Raw genomic sequence first — 22,968 nt, 5'->3', positions numbered from 1 at the left:
ATCAGATCCCGATACTATGATAGGATTTGGTCTTTATCTTCACGAGTGGAAATGTTCAGGAGCCACTTGATGATGAATGTCGTGGAAAATAAACGTAACTGCAGGTCTTTGGATGAGTTGTTTGGCAGAGTAATCAGAACTTTTACTCACATTTATCTGCCCCTCTGACCCTTCAGACATGGATCACTCTGCCTCTATGAACTTCTCAGTGGTGGATGAAGGTGAAGTTGAAGACATGCGTTCGCTCCTCCCACAAAGGATGGCGCGCCCAGGACCGGCCTGCTCTCCTCAACGCGGCAGGCTTCACACAATGCAGACATCCACCGACCACACCGTATGGCTGGAGAGAACCCAGGCCATGGCCACAACACCCCTGTACAATGGCCACCTTTACATCGCACCCTCCTCCAACCGCAGAGCAGACAAAGCTCGAGCCAAAGAAAAGAAGTGCGACAGGAAGCAAGGTGCTTGTAAACAAAGCTCTGCACGCCACCGTCAGTGTAAAACCAAGCACCCTGACAGAGTCACGGAGAGAGTCAGCTCCTTCACAGACGTCCAAAGGTCTCCCTGTACGTCCCCGACCAAGTGCAGGTGTCACTCAGAGCTGGAGAAGATGGGTCGGCAGAAGCCGGTCAACATGGAGATGCATGACAGACACAGCCTCCCTGAGATTATCATCACCAACAAGGACGACGAGGACGAGTCCCACATTGACGCACATCGCGACCACAGTCTCTCCAAGACCAGGGGCCACCTGCCAGGGTTGGAGTGCTCGGTGTCGGTGGGCAGCAGTCACGAGCCAGTGGAGAGTCCAGAGGAGGACGAGAAAGACAAGGAGTACCGGAAGACCCACAACATCGGGGCCAGGCTGGTCCAAAGGAGAGCTCTGTTCATCAGGAGGCAGCAGCTCAACGACTGCGCCGTGTCTGTGGGACTCTTTGGAGTGTTGATGATGGTGATGGAGACGGAGCTTTCTTGGAGCGTCTACAGCAAGGTCAGATCTACCCGAGCTAAGCTGACATTTTTAACTTGATCCAAGTTTAATAATGAATCAGAAACATCGATTTAATTTTACCCTCACACCCTCACACTCATGTTTAGCTACTGTTGCACCTCATAGTTAGCAACAACAATTAATCCCAACCAACCAGACACTTGCTCACTTATTTACCTTAGTAAACAAACAAACTCCTACAGAAGCACCAGTGAATCTGAATATACTATTAAATAACTCACAAACATATAACTCACAAACAACAAACTAGTTCGATTTATATTCCTGCTTGAGTATACTTTTTTAAAATTTTGCTTTGTAATTCTGAAACATTATGTAAGATATATACCACTATATAAGAGAAAAACTATGAAAATTACAATGAGTGAACATACTGATTAAAAATTGTTTTGAGCAGAACCAGTCTCGCTGGTGTTTGTAGCAGTTCAGCTGGTATCTCACGTTTTCGTCCACAGCCACGCCTTACTTCTTCTGGTGCCCAGGTGAGGGCTTTGATAGTTAGGCACACGGTTTGGCCATAACATCCCAAGTAGACGGATGGTTGACTTGCCCACAAAACCCCTGTAGCCGACTTCCACTGGGCACGCCTAGGCTTTCCCTCCGCGTTGCTCAGCATCAGCTATCAGCTCGGTGTAGTTAAGGCTCTAGTGCTCGAAAGTCTCCTCAAGTGCTGAATCCAAAGGGACAATAAGCCTAATGATGTACACATTGTGGAGTGATTAGGACCAGAACATGGAAGACAGGATGGAAAGCAGAGGTTAGGTTAAGATCTGCCGCCAGCGTCCAGTCACAAGCTCCTTCGTCATGGCTAATGTCTGAGGTACATTGGATCTTGGCTCCCTTTGCGCCATCTCTCATGAAGTCTATGGCAGTTGGACGCTTGAACGATGGAGAAGGCAGGGCATTGATCTGTACCTGTCTGGTCTCAAAGGTAGCTGCTAGGCACTTAAGGACATGGTTATGCCTTCCGGCCTTTTGAAAGGGTTGTCTTGCAGCCAACCAAGATGTGCTTGAGGTTTGTTAGAGATGGACAGGAGGGGTACGTGGGATTTATTGCGTACCTCTGGTTGAGTATAGAGGGAGAAGACAGGACGCCATTTGTGGCACGTAAAATGAAGCTTCTTTCATGTCCTAGGTCCTTCCATGAACATTTACTTCTCTCAACGCCCTCCTACACCATTCATTTGTACTTGTTTAGCCTGTGAGACAGCGTTTGCACACCTTGTTGCATGCTTGTGACGAAGCACCTCTGCCCTCAGCCCAACCTTACTTTGAAGCACTTGAACTTCTGGAAACATAAGGTTAAGGATGTTTCTGCCATATTGTTGCTGACTCATCTTGTGAGTCCCAGAAACTTTTTTTGGCAAATTAGCTCACCAACCTCTCCAGTTCCCCTACTTTTGAGATCGAGAACTCAACTAGGAGCCTAAACTGAAGGCACCACAGCTTCAGCCTGCCAGGGAGCATGGTCTTGTAAATTCTCCCAAGGCCATCGACAGTTAATCCAGGATCTTAATCCCTGGAGAAATTGTCATTTCAGGTATCCTCCTAGTCATCTCATTGTCTGTGTCGTTCCATTGTCAGTAGCTGTGTAGCCTGTCTGTCAATCGTCATCCTCTGCTGCTCTCGCTGACTCTAACAGGGTTTTCTGAGCGTTTTGTAGCCAGGAATAGGTGAGACCTTAAAGCTAGTCTTGCAATTCCTCCTGCCACAGGGAGATAGCCTCGGGCAGGCCCGGTGGCGTCTTTCCAGGCGGTCAGCAGGTCTTTCCCTAGTTGTCAGCTGCTCTCCTCACAGCACTCAGTCTGTGAATCCAGATCATCAGTTATGTTTAGGACTAGATCAAGCATGAGATGAACATTCAAATATAGCGACGATGACAGGCAATGATTGAGTGGGATGGGGACGGTGGTTTCAAAGATACATCTGCATTCATTCTTTGGTTCTAGACGATAAGCATAATCTCTGCTTGTTGATGTGTGTTAATAGCAGACACGACTACAAACAGTGTCAAATATAGAGGATCTTCTAAAACCTAGTCGCACTTTCCATGTGTTTCATACGTTGCATAGTAGACAGTTTTGTGTTCTCACGTACAATAGATTTTAGTGTTGTGTTAACAGTTCAGATCTTTCTGTTGACTTGGTCTGGTGAGACCTGACATGTTGAGCTTGTGTTTCTGTCTGAGAAAGAAAGACAGTTTTGTTAAGGGTGAAGCTGTGAAGGTCTGAACAAGATCATGTTTGTATATAAGATGGATGGTTTTATCAAAATCAAGTAGATTTATGTTAATGTTGATATGTTGACACAAGATGTCAGTGTTTAGGACCAGATTATGTACAGATATTATGGATTTAAACAATTCACTTACAGTAAAACTGACGTTGAAGGAATTTGAGTGTTTGTTGACGGAGGACAAGCGCAGAGATTATTAAGATTAATTGTGATACACGTGTGTGTTACAATCCTGGTCTTCATCTAATCTGTGCTGCCTTCAAATATGTTTGATATGAAAACTAAACAACCAAGAATCTCATCATAGGTTTTACGTGAAACATTTGATTTTGAAAACAACAGACGTCCATCAACATCCTTGTCAGTCATTAAATCCAGCAAATGGCTTCTTTAAATGTATGTGGGATTAGATAATGACAGATTTACACCAGGAGCCTTGTGTGGACACATGACCTTCAACTGACATTGTTGTGTGTGTGTGTCTGTTTGCATGTGTGTGTTTCTTCTACAGAGTTCGCTCTACTCTCTGGCACTCAAAAGCATCATCAGTTTGTCCACTGCCATCCTCCTGGGCTTCATCATTGCGTACCACTGCTGTGAAGTTAAGGTACACATCTTGTCGTCAGTCGTGGTTTACTTTTATTTTGGCAGCTGCAGTCACTTCAACTCAATCCAACAGTTAATAACCACCAGTCACTCCTTTTTACTTTGAACGCAATTATAATTACCAACAAAACTTTTTTCTAATCAGTCCTTAAATAAAGCTATTTTCACACAGTCAACACTATCTGGTGCCCAAGACTGGAACTGCAGAGCTTAAAGGGAAACTAATGTGTTGATTTGAGTGTCTCTTAAATAGTCGAGTCAAGTCAAGGTTTATTTATAGAGCACATTTAAAAACAACCAAGGTTGACCAAAGTGCTGTCCAGAGCTATGTCAAATACTAACACTAATAAACAATACAAGTAGAAATAGATCTTGGACCTCTATTGTTCTCATCAGTATGTGTCTGTTTGTACAAAACTCTCTTTTCATTGAAATATTTATATTAGAAAATGTACTTAAGCCCCGCCCACTGAAACGCATTTTTCTGAAGATCAACTCTTGTGTATTATAACCATACCCACTCTCCTGTGATTGGTCAAACATTGAGGTCTGTCACCACACGTCATTAATCCTGTGAGTCTCCAACTCCATGGACTTGTTGTATAAACAAAGTGGCTGGAGGAGGAGTGAAGACTATTTTTACGTCATTATGGTCTCCGCTCTCATAACCTCTCATTCGTCGAGATTTCAGACTAATACATTTCACACTTATTAAGTACATTTAAAAAATATTACTCAAATGTGAACCACATGTTCTCATCCATCTATCTGTTGTAGTTGTATGTACATGACATTGGCGCCGAGGACTGGCGAATCGCGATGACATCAGAGCGTCTGGCGTTGATATTGTTGGAGCTGGCTGTGTCGGCAATACATCCGTATCCCGTGGGTCTGTTGGAGTACTTCAAGAAGTCCGACTCTAAGCAACTTATCACGGAGACGGAGCTGGAGATCGTCCTGGCGCTGCCCATGTTCCTCAGGCTGTACCTGCTGGGCCGAGCCATGATGCTGCACAGCCGCCTCTTCACCGACACAGCCTCCCGCAGCATCGGGGCGCTGAACAAGGTCAGATCAGGAGGTTGGGTCTTTAGATCACTCATCAATTTATGATCATGTTAAAGGCAGAAATTGGGGGATTATCTGATCAATAAAAAAACACCCGTAAGACTCCAAGAACCAGTATATTCAGGGTTTTTTTCTGTTTGTGCAGCCCAGTGAAAAATGTTTCACAAACCAGTTCAAGGCCTTGTATTTGGGGACAACTATAATTAAATTCAATTATATTTCAATTGGGAAAATATATATATATATATATATATATTTTATTTTTTTTTATTGAAATCCAAAAGATTAAGAAAAAGATTATTAAAAAGATTACTAAAGAAAAAATATAAAAGAAATAGTAGGTAGAAAATTTGCAAACATTTTACATTTAAGATGCCTGAGGCATTAGCAGAGGCAGACAATCTCTATTCTAATTTCATGCACAAGCGTGTGTTGTTCTCTGGCTCAGGCCACACGAATATATGAACCCTTCATGTCAGCCGGTTACACATTTCTGCACATCACACTGTTTGTCAGTGACCTTCTCCATGGCAACGATCCAACGGGACTCAGATAATTCCTTGAATCATCTTTTTTCCATGGCAACGTTTTCATTAGCAAAGTGAGTTTTTCCAAATGGCAGGTTGACAGAAGGAAGTGAATGTAGCCCACCTGCGTCATGCTGTCACGTCCCCTCTCTTCCTCCATCTCTTGTCCACAGCTGACCACGTCCCTCCCGATAATCCCTTCCCTTATTACTGCTATTTAGAAGTGGACAGATTGACCTTTGCCTCGCTGCAGCGGTGCCAAAACGCTGGTCCATGTTTCAGTCAGATTGAAAACAAGTCTTATCTCAGCTTTATATAACCTGGTAGGTGCTAAAACAAAACTAAACTAAAACAGTCTGGCTGACCGGAGCTGCCCACAATAAGGCTTGAGCTACCTGAGCAACATCAGGTCTGAGTTCAGATTTCAAAAATGGAATTAGATATGTCGAAAGAACATTAGAACCACATTTAGAATTGGATTTCCTGTATATTAGTGATTCATTTTTTCTTTCTTCTACAACTGGACTGAGCTGGCTGATGGGCAGCAGCAGAGAGAAGCCATTCAAGCCATGAACAAATCTTTTAAAATCATCCTCTATCAACACTCAGTCATCTAGATCAATTCTTAAACCTTAATCTACTCCTACTCTTAATGCACTTTTCTCCAAAAGTACAAAGACAGAGGTTGATCATTGAAATTATAATAAAATATAAAAAACTATGGAAAATAGAACAATGTGAATATATCATAATATCAACATTTGTTACATTTTCATTATGTGAACTCGATTTTATTTTATATGAATCAATAAATGTGTGCTGGAGGTGCATCATTCTAAATAAATAATTAAAAAGGCTCTTTTATTTTAGGGAAAAGAAAAAAATTGTCAAAATTATGTAAAAATGATGTTTGTGAATATCTGCTTTAGGAAACAAGATTTAAATGAATCAATGTCAGCGACAAGATATGTTTAAATAAAAATACTATTATACGAGTAAAAACATTGCAATTGCAAAAAAAAACAAAAAAAAACACAAAACTCTAAAGTAAATTCAGAATAAATGAGTGAAAAGAAATCTTTTAATTGTTGATTGATTGATTGAACAAATGAGAGAAATGTTTACAGTGAACAATAGTTCCAGGATAGGGTGAAAACACATCTATTGCAAAACAAATTTAAAACCGTGAAAGACAAAATGTGAGACATTTGTTTAAAGAAAATTATTTTGTTGATTTACTGAACAAATAAGAGTAAAGTGTAGAGCGAAGTATAGTTTAGCTTGCAAAGTCATGCAAAACTGTGAGGCACAGCAATGGAATCTGGAGGTTGCCAGGTTTGGACTTAAATTCAAACTATATTAAGACTAGACTTTATGAACATGTGTACTGTGGCCAGTGACTGTGAGCATAGACCTGACCTGTCCTTGGCCCCTCAGATCCACTTCAACACCAGGTTCGTGGGTAAGACTCTGATGACCACGTACCCAGGCACGGTGCTGATGATGTTCAGTGTCTCCCTGTGGATCGTAGCGGCCTGGGGTTTACATGTGTGTGAGAGGTACGTCCAGATACCTCGGAGCACAATCGAGTTCACTGATACTCTTCTGGTCTGGTCCTGCAGACACCACAACTACAGAGACCTGAGCAGCAACTACATGGAGGCTCTGTGGATGGTCTCAGTCACCTTTCTGTCCATTGGCTATGGAGACGTGGTCCCTCACACCTACTGTGGCCGCAGCATCTGCCTGCTCACTGGGATCATGGTACCCAGTATCAGTCATTCTTCAAGACCATAGACCATCATCTAGACCTGTACAGCCCACTTAGAAGAGCAGAACCTAAAACTGAACTTGTGTTGTGTTTTTTTGTGTGTCGTGGCTCGTGCAGGGAGCTGGCTGCACTGTTCTGGTCGTGGCAGTCGTGGCCAGGAAGTTGGAGTTGACTCGAGCAGAGAAGCATGTACACAACTTCATGATGGACTCACACATCTCCAAGAGGGTAAAGTATCCAAACATTGTCATGTTTTTTGAAAAGATTTAAAGTATTTTTTGGACTATAATGTGAACCGGATTATAAAGCATGGTGTGGCTTTGTAGTTTACCAATGTTTTGACAGATTTTTGAGCGCTGTGTTGTATATACAATTAGTTCAAGGCCAGTAAGTAGAACTAGAATGAATACAAAAGGTGTACCAAATTATAAAGGGCACAGTTTTTGATGTTATATATATATATATGAATATATATTGAATTAGAAGTGTGCCTTACTGTATTTTCCGGAAAACATGTTGATTTTGTTGTTTCTTCATCATACCTGCAACAGTACTGTAAAACTAGGAGACAATTTTCAATCTATGACTCAATGTATTGTGAGAGGTGTCAGAGTGAGCCATGGTGTTTGCTGATGATATAGTGAATTGTAGCAAGAGTAAAGTTTAATTGGAGAAGGAGTAGGGTGGAGGTTCAGGACCAGAGGAGAGAAATCCTTTCAGGCTGTTACTCCTAAGCTTTGGAATGATCTTCCTCTCTCTCTGTGTTTGATGGATCTACTGACTCCTTCAAGAAACATCTTAAGACATTTTTGTTTGTACAGGGTTTTTTCCTAATTATCTTGGGGCTGCTATGTTTGTCTCTATTTTGTCTTGACCTTTGTTTGTACTTTTAACTGTGTATTGTTTTGTTGTTTAAAAGCTTTGTGACCCTGTGAAAGTCTGTGAAAGGTGCTTTACAAATAATGATACTTACTTACTTACTTACTTACTTACTATATTAGCATCCATGCTAGTGATAAAAAGTATTGGTACTTATGCTAGCAATAAAATATGTGGACAACTATGGTAGCAATCAAAATGATACCCTCCATGCTAGAAAGTAAACATGTTAGCATCCATGTTGGCATAAGAAATTAACAACCGTGCTACTAATGAAACTGTGTTTTTCAGTGACTATATAACATTTCATAGTTTGATGTTTTATACTGTTTCACTATAGATGACACAGGAGTGCAGTTTTAGTTACAAGGTCAAACTCCAGGATAACAGACAGATACAGGGGTGACAAATGTGAACAAAAAAAACTAAAGGTTATATCATTCAAAAATGAGAATACATCTCTTCAAGCAGTTCAACACTTTTTCAGTATTAAGAAATGAGTGATGATGATAAAAATGGTTTTCCATTAACTATTGTTAGTGTTATTCAAAATGTTTTATTTTGAGTAGTCGACATTTATTTTACATTTGTGGTTGAATACAATTTTTTAGAATGGAGCCAATGAGCCGCAATAATCCTTCTCAAGGGCCGCAAATTGCCCCTGGGCCGGCCTTTAGAAATGGAATACTATTTGTCTGTTGTTGTTTTTTTAAACAGTGTAGAAGAAAGTTCTGAAATGAATCCTCATTCTGACTTACAGTCTGTATCATAAACACTGTTGATACAAAGGCTCAACTGAGCGTCCTTGGCAGCTCATGGAGACTCAGAGTAGAGCAGCTGTTTAATGTTTAATTTCCAAGATCTTTGCTCGCTGTGTCAACGTTTCAAAGCTGATGATGCAGCAGATTCATGACGTGATTCTGTGTCCTATTAGATTAAAATCGCAGCAGCGAATGTACTGAGAGAGACCTGGCTCATCTACAAACACACCAAACTGTCCCGGGAGAGGGATCACACCCGAGTCCGGATGCACCAGAGGAAGCTGCTGCTGGCCATCCACCAGTAAGAATCCCCCGTGCTCTGGTCCTCAATCCTGTTCCTATTGACTGTCTGCTCTAGTCAGCAGTCTTTGCCCAAAATGTGTTTAGAATTTTCAGTGAGTGGTGGAAGGATGTAACCTGTTTTCATCAATTCGTCCGGGCTGGATGGTCTCAGTTAGTTTCTTATATTAAGATTTTGTCGTCAAAAGGGACCAAAATACTCAACAAGACTGAGGCCATATTTTGGGACACTTCAATTTCGTTTTTTTTATCGTAATAATTGTTCACAACAGTAGGAGCAGCAACAACTACTCAGTTGCAGTGCACATTGTCAAGTGAACCAACGTCATTACGACAAATGCGTGCGCACTGTCACCACCAGGCATGTCCCCTAAAAGAGTAATACATTAGGTGCGACACAAGATTCATCTGGAGCAAAAGGACTAGTTACCAGACTACCCTACACAGATCTACCCAAACTGCTTGGTGGAAACAAGACAGAATCTGAGCTGATCAAGTACTGTTTTTGTGTCTGCTGTGGTAACTCTGATTTCCTCCCACAGTCCAGAAAATATACAGGTTTACTCATCCTGAAACCTGAACACAAGTTCCATTGATCCTAAAGTGAAGTGGTCACATAATAATAATTACATTTTAATAAATAAATAAGATAAACAAACAAGAATCATGACTTTACAAAGTGTTCTAGTAGTGAATCTACATCAGTGTTTATTGGGGATGTACCAAGGCCTCAAACTGACACGTTGAAAAAATGTATTGTACACATTTGAATGAATGGTGTCAAAGGTCACTATCATGGAACAAGTCAATCACAGCCGACAACAGCTATGAAAACCTTGAGTCCGGAACCATCAGCAGGTCAGTGACGGTGTGTGTGTTCAGACTGCGGCGGGTGAAGATGGAGAAGAGGATTCTGGCCGATCAGGGAAACACACTCGTGGATCTCTGCAAGGTGAGAGAGGCAAGTGTATGCAGCATTTCATACCTGACCTGCAAACATGGGAGTGGAAATCTTACATTCTTTGTGTGTCTCCGTCACGCACGCACTTGACTGCGGACAGATGCAGAGCCTGATGTACGACGTGCTGTCAGAGGTGCAGGGCTGCAGGGGGGAGCTGGACTGTCACATCCATGTCCTGGAGAAACATGTGGAGGAACTGAGGGAGGGTTTCAGGAGTCTTATGCCTCTGCTGTCTAACACACTGTCCACACAGAACTCTTCCATCAGACACCTGCTCAGGGAGAGGGAGGTGAAGGCCGAGACAGCAGGGGGCGGTAGTGGGAACGGCTAGAGAAAATACTTGTACTGTTTTTACATGTCAGGTGAGACCGAAGACAAAATTAAAATATTAGTGTTTGGATAGAAACATTGCTTGTCATTTATACATCAATTGCTATGAAGATATAGATTTGACTTAAATTGTAGGACGTGAGTAAAGCTCTACAATTGGACTGCAAAATATTGTGGTTCCGTAAAATGAAGTCAATGAAGCCAAAGTTGTCTTTGGTTAAAAAAAATTTAGAAAAAAATAAAGTCAGACGTTGATGCGAGTTGATTTTTTTTAATAGAAAAACGCACTTATTAAAAATTGTAAAAAGTTTACTTATATTTAACCGACATTTCGGTCACGGCGCGTCCTCTAGTGGTGAAATGTGTTAATGCGGTTTCAGCGTTATATAAAAGATGCGCATCAATCTGAACACTTCATAACTTGACGGTGAGAAGTTTGTAATTGAACTGTGAAGATTGAATTTGGATTAGAACATTAAACAAATGCAGTTAAAATACAAGTTTGTTGCACTTTGTGAAATATGGAAAGCAACACATGTTCGAAAGAATCACAAATTACCCCCTGTATGGATGAACCAAAATTAACGTTTAAAAAAAGCTCGTCAAGATCTTTATTCACGAAAAGAGTTAGGAGCGTCAGGTCTGTCAAATGCATGGGCAAGCTCACTGGTCAAAGATTCTAGGTAGGATAAACGCATGGCACGAGCGAGCTTAGCAAAGCAACATTATGCATTTCAATTATCAAGGTTGCCTTTTCCAACTGCCCAGAAATCAGAGACAGGTTTCAGAGCAAGTTTGATTTGCCGAGTTAGAAATGTCATGGATGGGCTTTTCAAAAAGCTCACCAAGAGACCAGATAAGAATGAAACAAGATTATAATCAGAAGATATCAAAAAAGTTTATTGCTGTGAATAATTAAACATACAAAAAACAGTTTATTTACAAACAAAAACAAAGAAATTGTAAAAACGCAGCAAAGTTAGCAGCAGGGTGGCACCCCAGCATCTAGAGCAGAAGCCGCTTACATCTACCAGTCCATCCCGTCCTCTTCAGCTCCGAGGAAAACTAGTGCCGCCCCCTCCTGAAAGACAGAACAGTTTTAGATGTACGTCCACATGAGGGTGAAAACTTGTTCTCAGCTTTCGAAAGGGTGGCGTCATTGTTTAACGCAACCCTTCTGCAAGCTGAGGTTGTTCTGGCACTGGCTTGAAGCTGGAGACCACAGTACAGGAAATCCAGCCACTTTGCAGTGCGACATCTTCACATGATCAGAGGGATACTTGCTAGAGGAACGGTTCAACTTTTAAGAATAATTTCATTATTTACACATAATTGAACAACTCATATTTAAACATTTTCCATGTCTTCTTAATACCCACTTAAGCTCTTGTGGGACAGACCCCTGATCCCTAAAATCCATGGATTCTTGACACAAATAAGATGAAATATCTGAATTAAAACTTCTTCTTTTTTTTTAAAACACTAAAATATTTACAAATGCCATTATATTAGTCTTGTTCATGCCGCCTTTCATGAAAGTGAATAGCATCCAAACTACGGTTTAATCATTTTGCGGATTTTATCCCGTCTAACAAGACTGATGTGTCTCAACCTCCACCTTTCAAATCTTACGACTTGTGTGGCGTGAGAATGACTCTTGAATTAAATAATTCATTTGAAAATTAAAGTAAAATACAGTTTCAGCTTGAAAAGCTTCTAGATAAAAACATAGGATCACACATTTTTAGAAAGCAAAATCAAGTTGCAGTGAGCAGCGTACGGAAGTTTTGAAAGCGTGTACATTATCAGTTATTTTTGTATGCATTTCATCCAGGCGTTCTGAGATACGTTGTGAAATCTTTATCAGCCATGACATGCTGGCAGTGTGCGCGCCATGTTGAGCCACAAGGCGCTCTAGTGTGCGAGTTTGATCATTTACCACATAAATGTTGGTCAGCAAGTAAAAAGCACTACATATACGTTTATTTACAATACTACATCAACACTACACATATATAAAACAGTGGAAAGCGACAGAGAATACTTACAGGCACATTGGCTTGGAAACAGACTCATGGAACAAGAGGTCTTGACTTAGAGGAGGTCTTAACGGAAGCGAGGGCTTTATATCCAGGCTGTCTGCCGGACGTGACGACACTTTAGCAACCGGTCACTGGTCAGTCGTATTTGTGTTTAAAAAGTCTAAGATCTGTACAAGTAAAGACTCAGATTTTCTACTACTACTATATTTCAGCAACCCATGATTTATTTTGTTCCAAAATATTATAACTCATTTATTCTAACACATATTTTCCTTTGAATACTGAAATACGTCACGTTTTCAGTAAAAATGTCTTAATAAATATTTATATTTTATTATATCTTATGAACATTGTATTAATCACCCCGCATCTAGTTGTCAGGGCTAAATAACGTATATTTATATAAAATACTAATATTAAGATTGGATTATGATATTCATGTACATTTCATTCATCTTTCTACATTGTTTCTACTAATAATAAGAAACCTTTATTGCCAGTGCTGTACAACATGTTTTTTGTGGTGACAGTAGAGAATACAATTATTAAATAAGATAACACACAAAATAAGCAATAGCAAAATCACTAACAAGGCAGCCATTCAATACAGCAATGGGCCACATGACTGATTTATGGGGGCCTGAATCCAATGTTTTGGACACGTAGAGTGACATTCACTTTTGGATCAGAAAAATGAAAATGACCAAAACATGTGAAAGACGTAGTTTCCTGCGGAGACCTCGGATTTGAAACATGGGAAGGTGACATTTGAGGATCTAACAGCTCTCAAGCCTCACATTCATTCAAGATTTTAAATATATGAAGTCAGTGACTCAGTTCCTCTCTGTTCTGTGCCTTATTTTTTAGTGCCCCCTCCACCCTGCTGGGCATGAGAGCAGAATTTCCGTTTGTTGGAAGAAACTATTCTCCACCTGCAAACTAGGAGGGAAAAGTTAATTTATACAATAGTAAGAAGTTGAACTGCTGTTGAAGCTTGATTTGACTAAAATTGTAGGACACTAGTAAACATCTGCACTTAGGACTTCAAAAACATGTGGGTCCATAAAAATAAAAAATCAAGACAACGTTGCCTTTGGTTCAAAATTTAAACTGTCAGTTTGTATGGCTTGATTAAGAAAAATGTTTAGTTTTTCACCACAGGTCCTGGAGTGGTGAAATGTGTTAGCTTCAGTTTAAGGTCAACCGAGGAAAGATGCTTAATCCAAATAACGAATCATTCATGTTCATAAAGTTCAAATACAAATCCTGCCTGACAGTGAGATCAGATTGTAAATAGTCAAGAGTTAGAACTCGGGTCAGCAAAATTAGACAAATGGATACATTTTCCATTTTTAATCATAAATTTGAATAAAGTTGTCATTAAAAAAAATTCTCAAGATCTTTTATTATTCACGAATATTCACGAAAACAATCCTTTATTTAAAAGAAAATTTTATTAAGAGGACAAGGGTAGGAGGGTGGAGCTACAGCAACATCTGGTCATTGATTGTGGACGTCCGGTCCATCTTCAGGTCTTTGACCACTGAGCTGCCCACGCTTTGCAGACAGAAGACGCTGACATCTACCAGTCCATCCCGTCCTCTTCAGCTCCGAGGAAAACTAGTGCTGCTTCCTCCTGAAGGAGCATCCTGAAAGAAAGAACCATTTTAGATGTACGTCCATGAGGGTGAAAAAACTTGTTCTCAGCTTTCGAAAGGAGGGAGTCATTGTTCTAACTCAACCCTTCTGCAAACCGAGGTTGATCTGGCACTGGAATGAGACTGAAGACCACCATACAGGAAATCCAGCCACTTGACAGTGCAACCGCCATCATTAACGAGATAATAGGGAATCAATTGCTAGTTAAACCTCTACAGTCATAAAATAAATTTATTGCATCTCATTGTCTTCAACGTCTTGTTGAATTGTGATAAAAATTTTGGACAAATATAATTACAAAAAACTGCATCAAGGGTCTTTTTATATTTTATTGAAGAAAACAAGGCTGCCCTAGTTTTACATCACTGTAGATCAAAATATGAAAACGTTTTAACATAACAAATGTACTTTAACCAAATAGTGACTTTAAGGCTACTGCAACGAAACACATTTAATTTATTTTATTGGCAGACAAAATACTGAATACCATGTTGAGGGTACGAGAATCAGCTCTTTAATGTAAATGCTTAAGAATTTTAGTGGTGGAAAAACAAAACGCGTCTAGCTTCATCCACTTTTAGTCACGCATTGCAGTGAGACAAGTTGTGTTAAATACATGTCACTGAAGTAGGACACTTTCTACGGGAGGCCTTTGTAAAGGTGCACAATCAACCAAAACCAAATTCCAACATGCAGGACAACCAAAGTTGGTACAAACTAGAGACATCGGCAGCAACTAGAGAAATTATCAAAAGACAGGGGTTTTTCCATTAGATTCCTGGAACGCAACAGCTTGCAGCAAAGAGTGTAAAATGTCAAAAATGTGTAGTTTATAAATATTTTGGCTTACATTTAGATCAGTTCTTTTAAGATTTGTATTTCAGTTAAACATATAATATAGATATTTAAATTAACATGCAAATATTCACAGCATTTAATAATTTGTTACAAATAATCTTTTGGCCACTAGTTAGACGCTTTATCAAGTTCTTTGCAGGCAAAGGAACAGTAAAGTGCGAGATCCCAGAATTGACTGAGGGCAAGAGGATGCAGTCGACTCCGGAAGCTAATAAAGCTGACGTTTGAAAACTTTTCATGTTAAAACAAAAGCAGTTACCACTGTCTAGAGTAATGCAGTCTGTAAATTCTGCAATACCATGAGTCCACTCTGACAATACTACAAACATTGTTGCACACAGTATTGTAATCTCCAGAGGGATCAATAAAGTTGTTATCCATCTATGTTGGCCCTGCATCGGGATTTACATCTTCAGGTTCTTGCCAATCCAGTTATTGTAGCAGCTTTTGACTTAAGACAAAAATCCATCAAATTCCTATATACAGTACATAGAGTCATTATGTAAAAGAGTTGGATTGTAAAACTAACCAAAACCACCATCTATCTTAATTCTTTGGGTTCTGACATTTTTGGATGGCATCAATAGTGCTTTAATGATATACTTGTACAACTGAGCAACAAAGCAGGTACTGGTGCACCAGATATATACTGACCCTCTGTGAGACGAGCCTTGCCTCCAGTGGGCTGACACAGGACCGTGGAGCAGCCGACACACAGAACCACCGTCTGAGCATGGCTGAACACTGTCGTGATCTTATAACATCCTGGAAATAGCCACAAAAGCGTTAACGTCATAAAAATCCATCAATACCACTAAAGAATCGGAGCTCACCTGGACACTTGACATCCATGAAGTAAGAGTTAGGACTCTGTACTAGACGCTTCTTCTTGTGCCTCCTCTTCTCCTCCTCGGGGGATGGGTGCAACAAGTCTTTTGCGAGCTAAAAGAAAACGCAGAGTTAATACCGACAACGAAACGTCTGCTGCGCCTCATGCGAGTTAGCTAGCTGTGCTAATGTGCCACTACCCTAGCCAGGCTTCTGTCCTGGCCTACTTCATGTAACGAAAAAAATACCATATTACTAAATACGCAGGAGCAGCCTTTAAACATTCGAGGTGGTCAACATAACGAGTCAAGAAATCCCAGGGTTCTGAGATGCGTTGTCAAATTCGTTCGTATCAGCCATGACATGTTTGCGGTGTGCGCGCCGCCATGTTGAGCCACAAGGCGCTCCAAGTGTGTGAGTTTGCGGGCTAATTTCCCACATAAATATTGGTCACTAAGAGTTGAAAGTGTCCCAGATGTGATTGTGGAGATTTTACGTTTAATAATAATGGTAAATCAAAGGACCACACCTATATAAAACAGTGGAAATAGAGGTAAACGGCGGCCGAATATACTCACTGGCATGTTGGCGTGGTAACAGCCGCTGCCGAAAAGGAGGTCTTACCGGAAGCAAGGCCTTCATATCGAGGCTGTCTGCCGGACGTGACGAAACTTTAGAACTCGGTCAGCCATATTTGTGGAATCTTAAAAGTCTAAAATCATTTTAAACAATGAAATTAAGTGGGAGGTTTTATACTCCTTATATCAGCGATACTTTATATTTATATTGTTTATTCCAAATCCTTGGAATAAGTTATCATACCTTTATAATTGCATTTATGTATGTACCAAAAGTATTTTCATTAGAATAAAAAAAAAATAAAAAAATAAAACATATAACATAATAAAATATGTCAATTTAATTAATGACATTTCTTTAAAAACAAATATTAAATTTGATTGAGATATATATGTACATTTCATGCACCTACTTATTACATTGATATACAACATTGTTATTGTTCTTACAATAGTGTTTCTTAAGCCTGAAACGAATGATCAGAATCAGAAACATTTATTTCCAGTGTTGTAAACACAACATAGGTTTTTTAGCAAACCCCCCACACCCCTAAACACAAAACTGATGTAAGATGTTCCAATATTTTATATATATTTTACTTTCTCTGCTGCTGCTAACGAAGACACCCCTTTGCTACGGGACCAAATGCACCTCTCCACAGAGACAAAGTCTGATTCATTTGTGGCCACATCTTGTATTTTTGATTAGGGTTTAACCCAGACCTGAGTCCGTAGTGTGAAATCCTCCTGACACGGAACGTTAGCACCAAATGGGTTGAGCACAAAATTCTGTTTTAAGTAAAAAATCATAATTCCCACATTTTATTTTCTCAAGATGCACAATTTCATCATGCAAATAAAATGAGAATATTGTGTAAGAGACACTAGTATGACAGAAAAGTGACTTCATAAAATCTTGTTATTATGTTGAAAAATCAGCAGCGACACATAAAAGACGACAGTTTATTTATCTTTAGACACCAAGCAGCTTCACATGTGTTAGCAGAGACGATGAACTCTCCATCTACTCATCTTCATCTAAAAAGTGTCCGTTGAGAATGGGGTCTCTGCTGCTCATGAGCTCCTCAATCTTTTCAAACGTGGGAGAGTGCAGAGGGAAGTCGTTCCTCTAAAAACACACATGTTCATAACGTTAGAGATCCATCTGTGTCTTCTGACAACAGGCCTCACCTGCACACACAGACGCAGCAGCCCGACAGGATACTGGTGCTGCAGAGAAGTCAGGAAGTGAGGCAGAGACTTCTCTGTGAGACGGTTACCTTCACAAACATGACATTGAGCTTCAGAACACTGCCTTCAAACGTGGACGTTGAAATAGTAAGAACTAACCTGAGAGGTTAAGTGAGGCCAGGCACGTGTTACCGGCCAGGAAGATTTCTCCACCTCTGCGCTTGCTGGTTCTGTCCAGCAGTGGGTTCACTACGACCTGAAGCACCTCCTCGCTCTGCTGGAGAAACATCACAAGTCAACATTAACTTGAAAAACTTCTTCTTCTACACAAATGATAATATTAGAGTAGGGGCCAAACCAACCTCATCTGGGGGCGGGCTGGACTTTTCCTAAAGGAGAGAATGGATGAAAAGTGAACAACAACAAAACAGCTGAGACTTTGTTTATACCGTTGTGTATTTGTTATGAAGTCACTTGCCTAAGTTTTATTCACAATCTGCTTTCTTTACCTCCTTCCTTTGCTTCCTATTCTTCATTCATTCAGTTTTGGTCTGTAAATGCAGCCTTTTTTTCATTTCCTCCTGCTAAAGCTTCTCCTCATATTTTCTCCATTAATTCGCTATTTCATTTTTTCTCTATATTCCTATATTTCACCTCAACCATTTGAACACCCCTTCTTCTCCCTTCTTTCTCCTTTCAATTCCTTATTGTTTGATTTACTTATTATTAGTGGTAGAAATGATATTCATAGTATAGTAGTTATGTCGGTAGTGGTAGCCATTGCGGTAATAGCAATGGTATTAATAGTAATAGTAGTAGTAGTAGTACTAATATGAGTGGTCATGCTAGAATTAGTAGTAATAGTTGTAGAAGTACTGAGGTAATAGTAATGGTAGAGGTTGGAGTAGAATTAATAGCAGTATAATAAATGATATTTAACAAGGGTTATTGTCGTAATAGTATTGGTAATAATAGCAATGGACAGTATTAAAAGTAGTTGCAGTAGAAAAGAGTGGTAATAGTATTAGTAGTTGTAGTAATAGAAGTAGTAATGGTACTTATAGTAGTAAAAAGTAGTAAGTAAGTAAGTCATTATTATTTATAGAGCGCTTTTCAAGACCAGCAATTTTACTAATAGTATTGGTAGTAGTAGTAATAATTTTGTTAAAAGTAGTTGCAGTAGTAATAGTGTTAGTAGTATTGGTAGTAGTTATAGAAGAAGTAATGGTATTAACGTTAGAATCAGTAGTAATGGCAGTAATAGAATTGATAGAAGTAGTAATGGTATTGATATTAGTAGCAGTAGTAACTGCTGTAATAGTATTGTGAGTGTTAGCAGCAGCAGAGGAAGTACAACATGTATATAAATTATTGAAAAATCTTACATCGGTTTTGGGTTTAGGAGGGGGTTTGCTGACCTTCGGAGGAGGTGGTTTTGCCTCAGCTGGAAGAGATAAATTATTTTTATTATAATCATTAATCAAAATTGTGTGTTTCTTGGGGAAGATTGAGGAACAGAATGTACGTTTCTTGACAGGTTTTGGAGTTTTTTTGTTGGCACTGAGCTTCTCATCAGGTTTGGATGTGTCCTGTGAACACAAGCTTGTCATAACTTTAATTTAGTTTCAAGCAGGTCTGACTCTTACTCACGGTTTTCTTGGATTTGTTAACAGGAGATGTGGATTCAGGAGCAGGTGGGGACTGGTCTGTGGGCGACTGCTCCTCATTGGACAGGACGGCCACTTCCACATCAACTGGTGGCTGATACACAACACTTATATGAGGAAGTCACGGTTTGAAAACTTAAACTTACAGTTTGCAATTTGTCAAAGTTGAGCCGCCTCCTTTCCATAATCTCATCATGAGTCAGCGCAAACTCACAAAAAACCTAACAAGAGTAAAGACATACACTCAACATTTGTTAAATAAATATTTATTGATAAAATATACTTTAAGATATTATTTTAGGAAAAATACCCCCGCCAGGTGAATCGCTCCAGCATCTCCGATCCAATTGTTGGCCAGTGACAGAAACAGTAGAGTACGATTCAGGCGAAGACCCTGAAAAACACATCAAGAAGTAGAAATAGTAGTTTAGACAACACATGGACATATTGTATCTTAAAAATGTTTAACAAAGCCAAACATTTCACTTTGAGATGTTTTTTTTAACCAGTTATGACTCAGTAGAGCACAATCAATAATATTTTAACAATTCTCTCACACTACATAACCCTGTCTGGACCACCCGACCCGCAAGGCTTGTTCATGAAAACCAATCTCTCAATTAAACAAAAATGTTGACCTTGGCACCTGCCGACTTCAGTTTTCACGACTATTTACACTCTTGTAGAAGTGTAGAAAACATTTTAATTTCTATTATTATATTAACTCGAAATATAACTTTCTACAGTTCTTTGTTTAAGAATTGTATAATGTAATGTTATAATTCAATTGAATATCATATTTTAAAAAAAAACATTTTTTAACAAAAGGGTTATTAAGATGTTATTGGCAAATGTAGTTGAAATATTTTTATTATTATTCTTTCCTTTTATTTTTTCGTTTGTGCTGTTTATTTAATGTTTTTCCATAACTTCCAAAATGTGGGAAAAATAAAGATATTACCATCGTCATATTTTGCCTACTGTCTTTATGCTGGACGGCCCCTCACAACAATCACAGTATATAATGTGGCCCCTGAGGAAACTCAACAACAATGTTAAAGAGCAGCAGACTCTAAAAGCCCGGTGACCTTAGAGAATGGAATGAAAGGGAAAAACTGTATTTTTGTGGAAAAAAGGGAAGCCAAAAGATCTGTCATTTATGTTTCTACTATAGTCACATACTTTGAGACTCAAAGAACAAGATGGTGGATACAAAAGGCTCAAATGATGTTTCTCCCTCAGGTCCAGGTGTTACCTTAGCGATGTGTTCGGCACCAACATCCCCGATTTGGTTGAAGGCCAGACTGAGTGAGAGCAGAGTCTTGTTGGTAGACTTGGGGGTCGAGAGAGCGCAGCCAATCAGAGCGGCGCCCTCGTCTGAAATCTGGTTGTTCCGCAGCAGGAGGTGAGTCAGTCTGAGGCAGAGTTGCGATGAGAACACGTCAACACAGACTGAAGAGCCAAGAAACTCACGAGCATTCGTCAGACAAAAGCAGATGGTAGCACTGGTTGGGAAGAGGGTTGCCGTCCAGCGTCACTTCCCTGAGTCGAGAGTGTCTGTTAGTGACAACAACGTAGACGCTTCACCAAGAGCTCACCTCAGACTGGCACAAAGAGGAATAGTGTTGATGATGGAAGTGAACATGCCATTGCTCATCCTGGTGTTACAAAAGCTGCCACAATTGAAAACGAAGTCACATGACAAGATAAGAGGTATTCACTTCAGCAGCTGGACTCTTACAAAAGCTTTTCCATTCTCTTCAGTGTCGGGAGGAGCCTTTTGAGCATGTGGATCATTTTCTCACTCACTTTCCACCCTGTGGGGATCAAACATGTGCACTCGGTAACCGGAAAAAATATCTTAAGAAACCTATTCTGACCAATGCTGAATCAGGCCCGAGTGGAGGATCCATTTCTTCATCTTGTCTTGGTAATGTTTTTACTCACCTAACACCTTCAAGCTCTGGCTGAAGAGGAACTCTCTATCGTCATGCTCCAGTTTAATGCAGAGCTTGGACCAGCCTTGTGCAGAGTCAATCACAGTTTCACCTCCTAGAACGTTAACAAAACTACAGTTAACAAACTACAACTTCACAAGGTCACGCCGACACCCCTTGTTACCTGTAATCCGTCCCTCAGGGACGGCGAACAAGGAAAAGGACGGTTGCCTGACTTTGGCATCTTCTTTGAGGTTTGACAGAGGAAAACTGAATTAGTCCGTTTATTTTTTAGCACCTATGAAGTTTAAGAGAACCAAAAAGGCACCTTCAAACTGCTCAGGTATTTCTTTTTTCTGGATTGATTCTGGACAAACAGAATACGTCATATTTGTAGAAAAAATAGTTCTTAATATCAGTTGGTATAATGTTGGAATAAAAAGAAAATAATTGCGGGTTAGCTGTTATTTATGAACAAAAGAAGGATATCTAATTGTTAAATGGTAGCCAGAACATTATGTCTAGCTGCACACATACTATTTTAAGCTGTTGATATGTCAATGTTTAATGGGAATACCAGAAATGATTTTTAAATCCTACGACTTAACTACTATTTTTAAGTGTGTAATGAATACTATTTTGTGTTCTGATAATTCACAGTCTTGATGAGGGAAAATTGTGTAACTAAAACAATAAGAAGAATATGTCCTAATTTGCTGAATGCACACACGAATACAACTCCGTACTCTGAAACGGAGTCAAACATTTCTCAGCTTCTTTTGTGATTATTTTTCTCTATAGACCAATACTTTGTCCGGACACGGGCCCCACCCTTTGAAGGTTCCTTTTTCTTGCTCATTGATACAGATACAAATTATTACACAATAACTTAAGAAATGGATCGTTTGGGTTCGTTTTAATAATTGTCCTATTTATTGCCAATTGCCAAACCTTTGAAAAGTTCTGGAGCGTATCAAAGGCTCCATAGGGTTTAAAGCCATATATCCAATAAAGTTGGACCAGTAACTGATGATGCTTCTAAGGCAGTAGTGTACGATCCTTTTTTCAAAGAGGGCCACATGTTATGATGTGAAAACAAGCAGGACCCAATGTTAAAAGTGGCATTATTTATTTCAGAATCAGAAATCTTTATTGCTATTGTTCGAAACACAGAATAGGAATTATTTTGTGGTAGCAGCACATAATAAGTATTAAGTGCATCTTCATCCAGTTGAGCACAGCATTGATAACTGTTTCAAGGACATACTGGGAAATCGTTTTTAGTATTTAGTAGTTGGCATCAAAACTAAGCAACCATAAAAAGCCGTCATAAAAAGCTTTTGTGACATTTAAAAAGTTGTATTCTTAACCAACACATCACCTGCATTTTGAGGAAACTACGCAAGTAATGCGACACGTTGTATTCAACTGTTGAGCAAGTTGTATAACCAGCTCCAACAATAATTTATGACAAATTAAACTTTAATTCGCTAAAGCTAAGCTCGCTCAGTAGCACCGTCGACACTTGCCTTTACTTTTACTGTCTTCATCTTGACTCCCTGTGTGCGACTTCTCTCTGCTTTGCTTTTTTCTGGACATTTTTATCGTTTTAGGGAAAAATGACTGCCATCTGTCACAACGCTGTGCATCCGATTGCTATGGAAACGAGGAGATGCTACGTTCTTAATAGAACTCCCGTGATATATCGCGAGAGTTGACAGTGGAGCTAATAATCATACGATTTGTCTTCTCAAATCT

General features: G+C 39.7%; 3 protein-coding genes, 1 long non-coding RNA gene and 2 other non-coding genes across 12 annotated transcripts; 1 reads left to right on the top strand and 5 right to left on the bottom strand.

The window, feature by feature from the left end:
* Nucleotides 1–178: 178 nt before the first annotated feature.
* LOC148084632 (small conductance calcium-activated potassium channel protein 2-like) lies at nucleotides 179–10,488 on the top strand. 2 transcript variants are annotated; one of them, XM_087785989.1, is made up of 9 exons: nucleotides 179–994; nucleotides 3,762–3,857; nucleotides 4,634–4,921; nucleotides 6,886–7,007; nucleotides 7,071–7,212; nucleotides 7,337–7,447; nucleotides 9,033–9,160; nucleotides 10,042–10,111; nucleotides 10,221–10,488. In XM_087785989.1, exons 1-9 carry the CDS (start codon nucleotides 179–181, stop codon nucleotides 10,449–10,451), a joined length of 2,004 nt encoding a protein of 667 aa, XP_087642115.1. In that variant the 3' UTR covers nucleotides 10,452–10,488. The 2 variants fall into 2 exon arrangements, with proteins under 2 accessions (XP_087642115.1, XP_087642114.1); XM_087785988.1 differs by having other exon boundaries at nucleotides 6,886–7,212.
* Nucleotides 9,856–12,544, bottom strand: LOC148084630 (uncharacterized). Its single transcript, XR_015710769.1, has 4 exons — nucleotides 12,499–12,544; nucleotides 11,476–11,531; nucleotides 10,177–10,295; nucleotides 9,856–10,104 (listed from the first exon to the last, which is right to left on the bottom strand). It is a non-coding gene; the product is annotated as an uncharacterized LOC148084630 (long non-coding RNA).
* Nucleotides 11,578–11,705, bottom strand: LOC148084631 (small nucleolar RNA SNORA35). Its single transcript, XR_015710817.1, has one exon. It is a non-coding gene; the product is annotated as a small nucleolar RNA SNORA35 (small nucleolar RNA).
* Nucleotides 12,545–13,927: 1,383 nt separating the features above from the next.
* Nucleotides 13,928–16,483, bottom strand: rps27.1 (ribosomal protein S27, isoform 1). The gene is made up of 4 exons (XM_087787750.1): nucleotides 16,416–16,483; nucleotides 15,843–15,951; nucleotides 15,664–15,774; nucleotides 13,928–14,141 (listed from the first exon to the last, which is right to left on the bottom strand). The coding sequence occupies exons 1-4, from the start codon at nucleotides 16,419–16,421 to the stop codon at nucleotides 14,113–14,115; spliced, it is 255 nt and encodes an 84-aa protein (XP_087643876.1). The 5' UTR covers nucleotides 16,422–16,483; the 3' UTR covers nucleotides 13,928–14,112.
* LOC148084629 (small nucleolar RNA SNORA35) lies at nucleotides 14,188–14,316 on the bottom strand. The gene has a single exon (XR_015710818.1). It is a non-coding gene; the product is annotated as a small nucleolar RNA SNORA35 (small nucleolar RNA).
* An 881-nt stretch (nucleotides 16,484–17,364) lies between the features above and the next one.
* On the bottom strand, nucleotides 17,365–22,846 carry lrrc71 (leucine rich repeat containing 71). 6 transcript variants are annotated; one of them, XM_087787744.1, is made up of 17 exons: nucleotides 22,740–22,846; nucleotides 21,539–21,577; nucleotides 21,395–21,457; nucleotides 21,221–21,325; nucleotides 21,015–21,090; nucleotides 20,872–20,946; nucleotides 20,747–20,815; nucleotides 20,529–20,688; nucleotides 19,584–19,667; nucleotides 19,420–19,494; nucleotides 19,257–19,367; nucleotides 19,132–19,195; nucleotides 18,992–19,050; nucleotides 17,969–17,995; nucleotides 17,766–17,883; nucleotides 17,607–17,695; nucleotides 17,365–17,544 (listed from the first exon to the last, which is right to left on the bottom strand). In XM_087787744.1, the coding sequence occupies exons 1-17, from the start codon at nucleotides 22,807–22,809 to the stop codon at nucleotides 17,440–17,442; spliced, it is 1,389 nt and encodes a 462-aa protein (XP_087643870.1). In that variant the 5' UTR covers nucleotides 22,810–22,846; the 3' UTR covers nucleotides 17,365–17,439. The 6 variants fall into 6 exon arrangements, with proteins under 6 accessions (XP_087643870.1, XP_087643875.1, XP_087643872.1 ...); XM_087787749.1 differs by having other exon boundaries at nucleotides 17,607–17,645; XM_087787746.1 differs by having other exon boundaries at nucleotides 17,766–17,880.
* Nucleotides 22,847–22,968: the final 122 nt, after the last annotated feature.

Source organism: Callionymus lyra, chromosome 3 (assembly GCF_982586985.1).
Source record: "Callionymus lyra chromosome 3, fCalLyr1.hap1.1, whole genome shotgun sequence".
Classification (NCBI taxonomy): Eukaryota; Metazoa; Chordata; class Actinopteri; order Syngnathiformes; family Callionymidae; genus Callionymus; species Callionymus lyra.
This window is presented reverse-complemented; position numbering and strand designations above follow the sequence as displayed.

Excerpts from the sequence above, each read along its gene's own strand:
- LOC148084632 (XM_087785988.1), top strand. The coding sequence starts at position 179 with ATGGATCACTCTGCCTCTATGAACTTCTCAGTGGTGGATGAAGGTGAA. Across the intron at positions 3,858-4,633 it reads ACCACTGCTGTGAAGTTAAG|TTGTATGTACATGACATTGG; the intron begins GTACACATCTTG and ends TATCTGTTGTAG. Across the intron at positions 9,161-10,041 it reads CTGCTGCTGGCCATCCACCA|ACTGCGGCGGGTGAAGATGG; the intron begins GTAAGAATCCCC and ends GTGTGTGTTCAG.
- rps27.1 (XM_087787750.1), bottom strand. Across the intron at positions 15,775-15,842 it reads CATGGATGTCAAGTGTCCAG|GATGTTATAAGATCACGACA; the intron begins GTGAGCTCCGAT and ends GGCTATTTCCAG. Across the intron at positions 14,142-15,663 it reads CAAGGCTCGTCTCACAGAGG|GATGCTCCTTCAGGAGGAAG; the intron begins GTCAGTATATAT and ends TCTTTCTTTCAG.
- lrrc71 (XM_087787744.1), bottom strand. The coding sequence starts at position 22,809 with ATGTCCAGAAAAAAGCAAAGCAGAGAGAAGTCGCACACAGGGAGTCAA. Across the intron at positions 21,326-21,394 it reads CCCTGAGGGACGGATTACAG|GAGGTGAAACTGTGATTGAC; the intron begins GTAACAAGGGGT and ends TTAACGTTCTAG. Across the intron at positions 17,996-18,991 it reads CTCCTAAACCCAAAACCGAT|GAAAAGTCCAGCCCGCCCCC; the intron begins GTAAGATTTTTC and ends TCTCTCCTTTAG.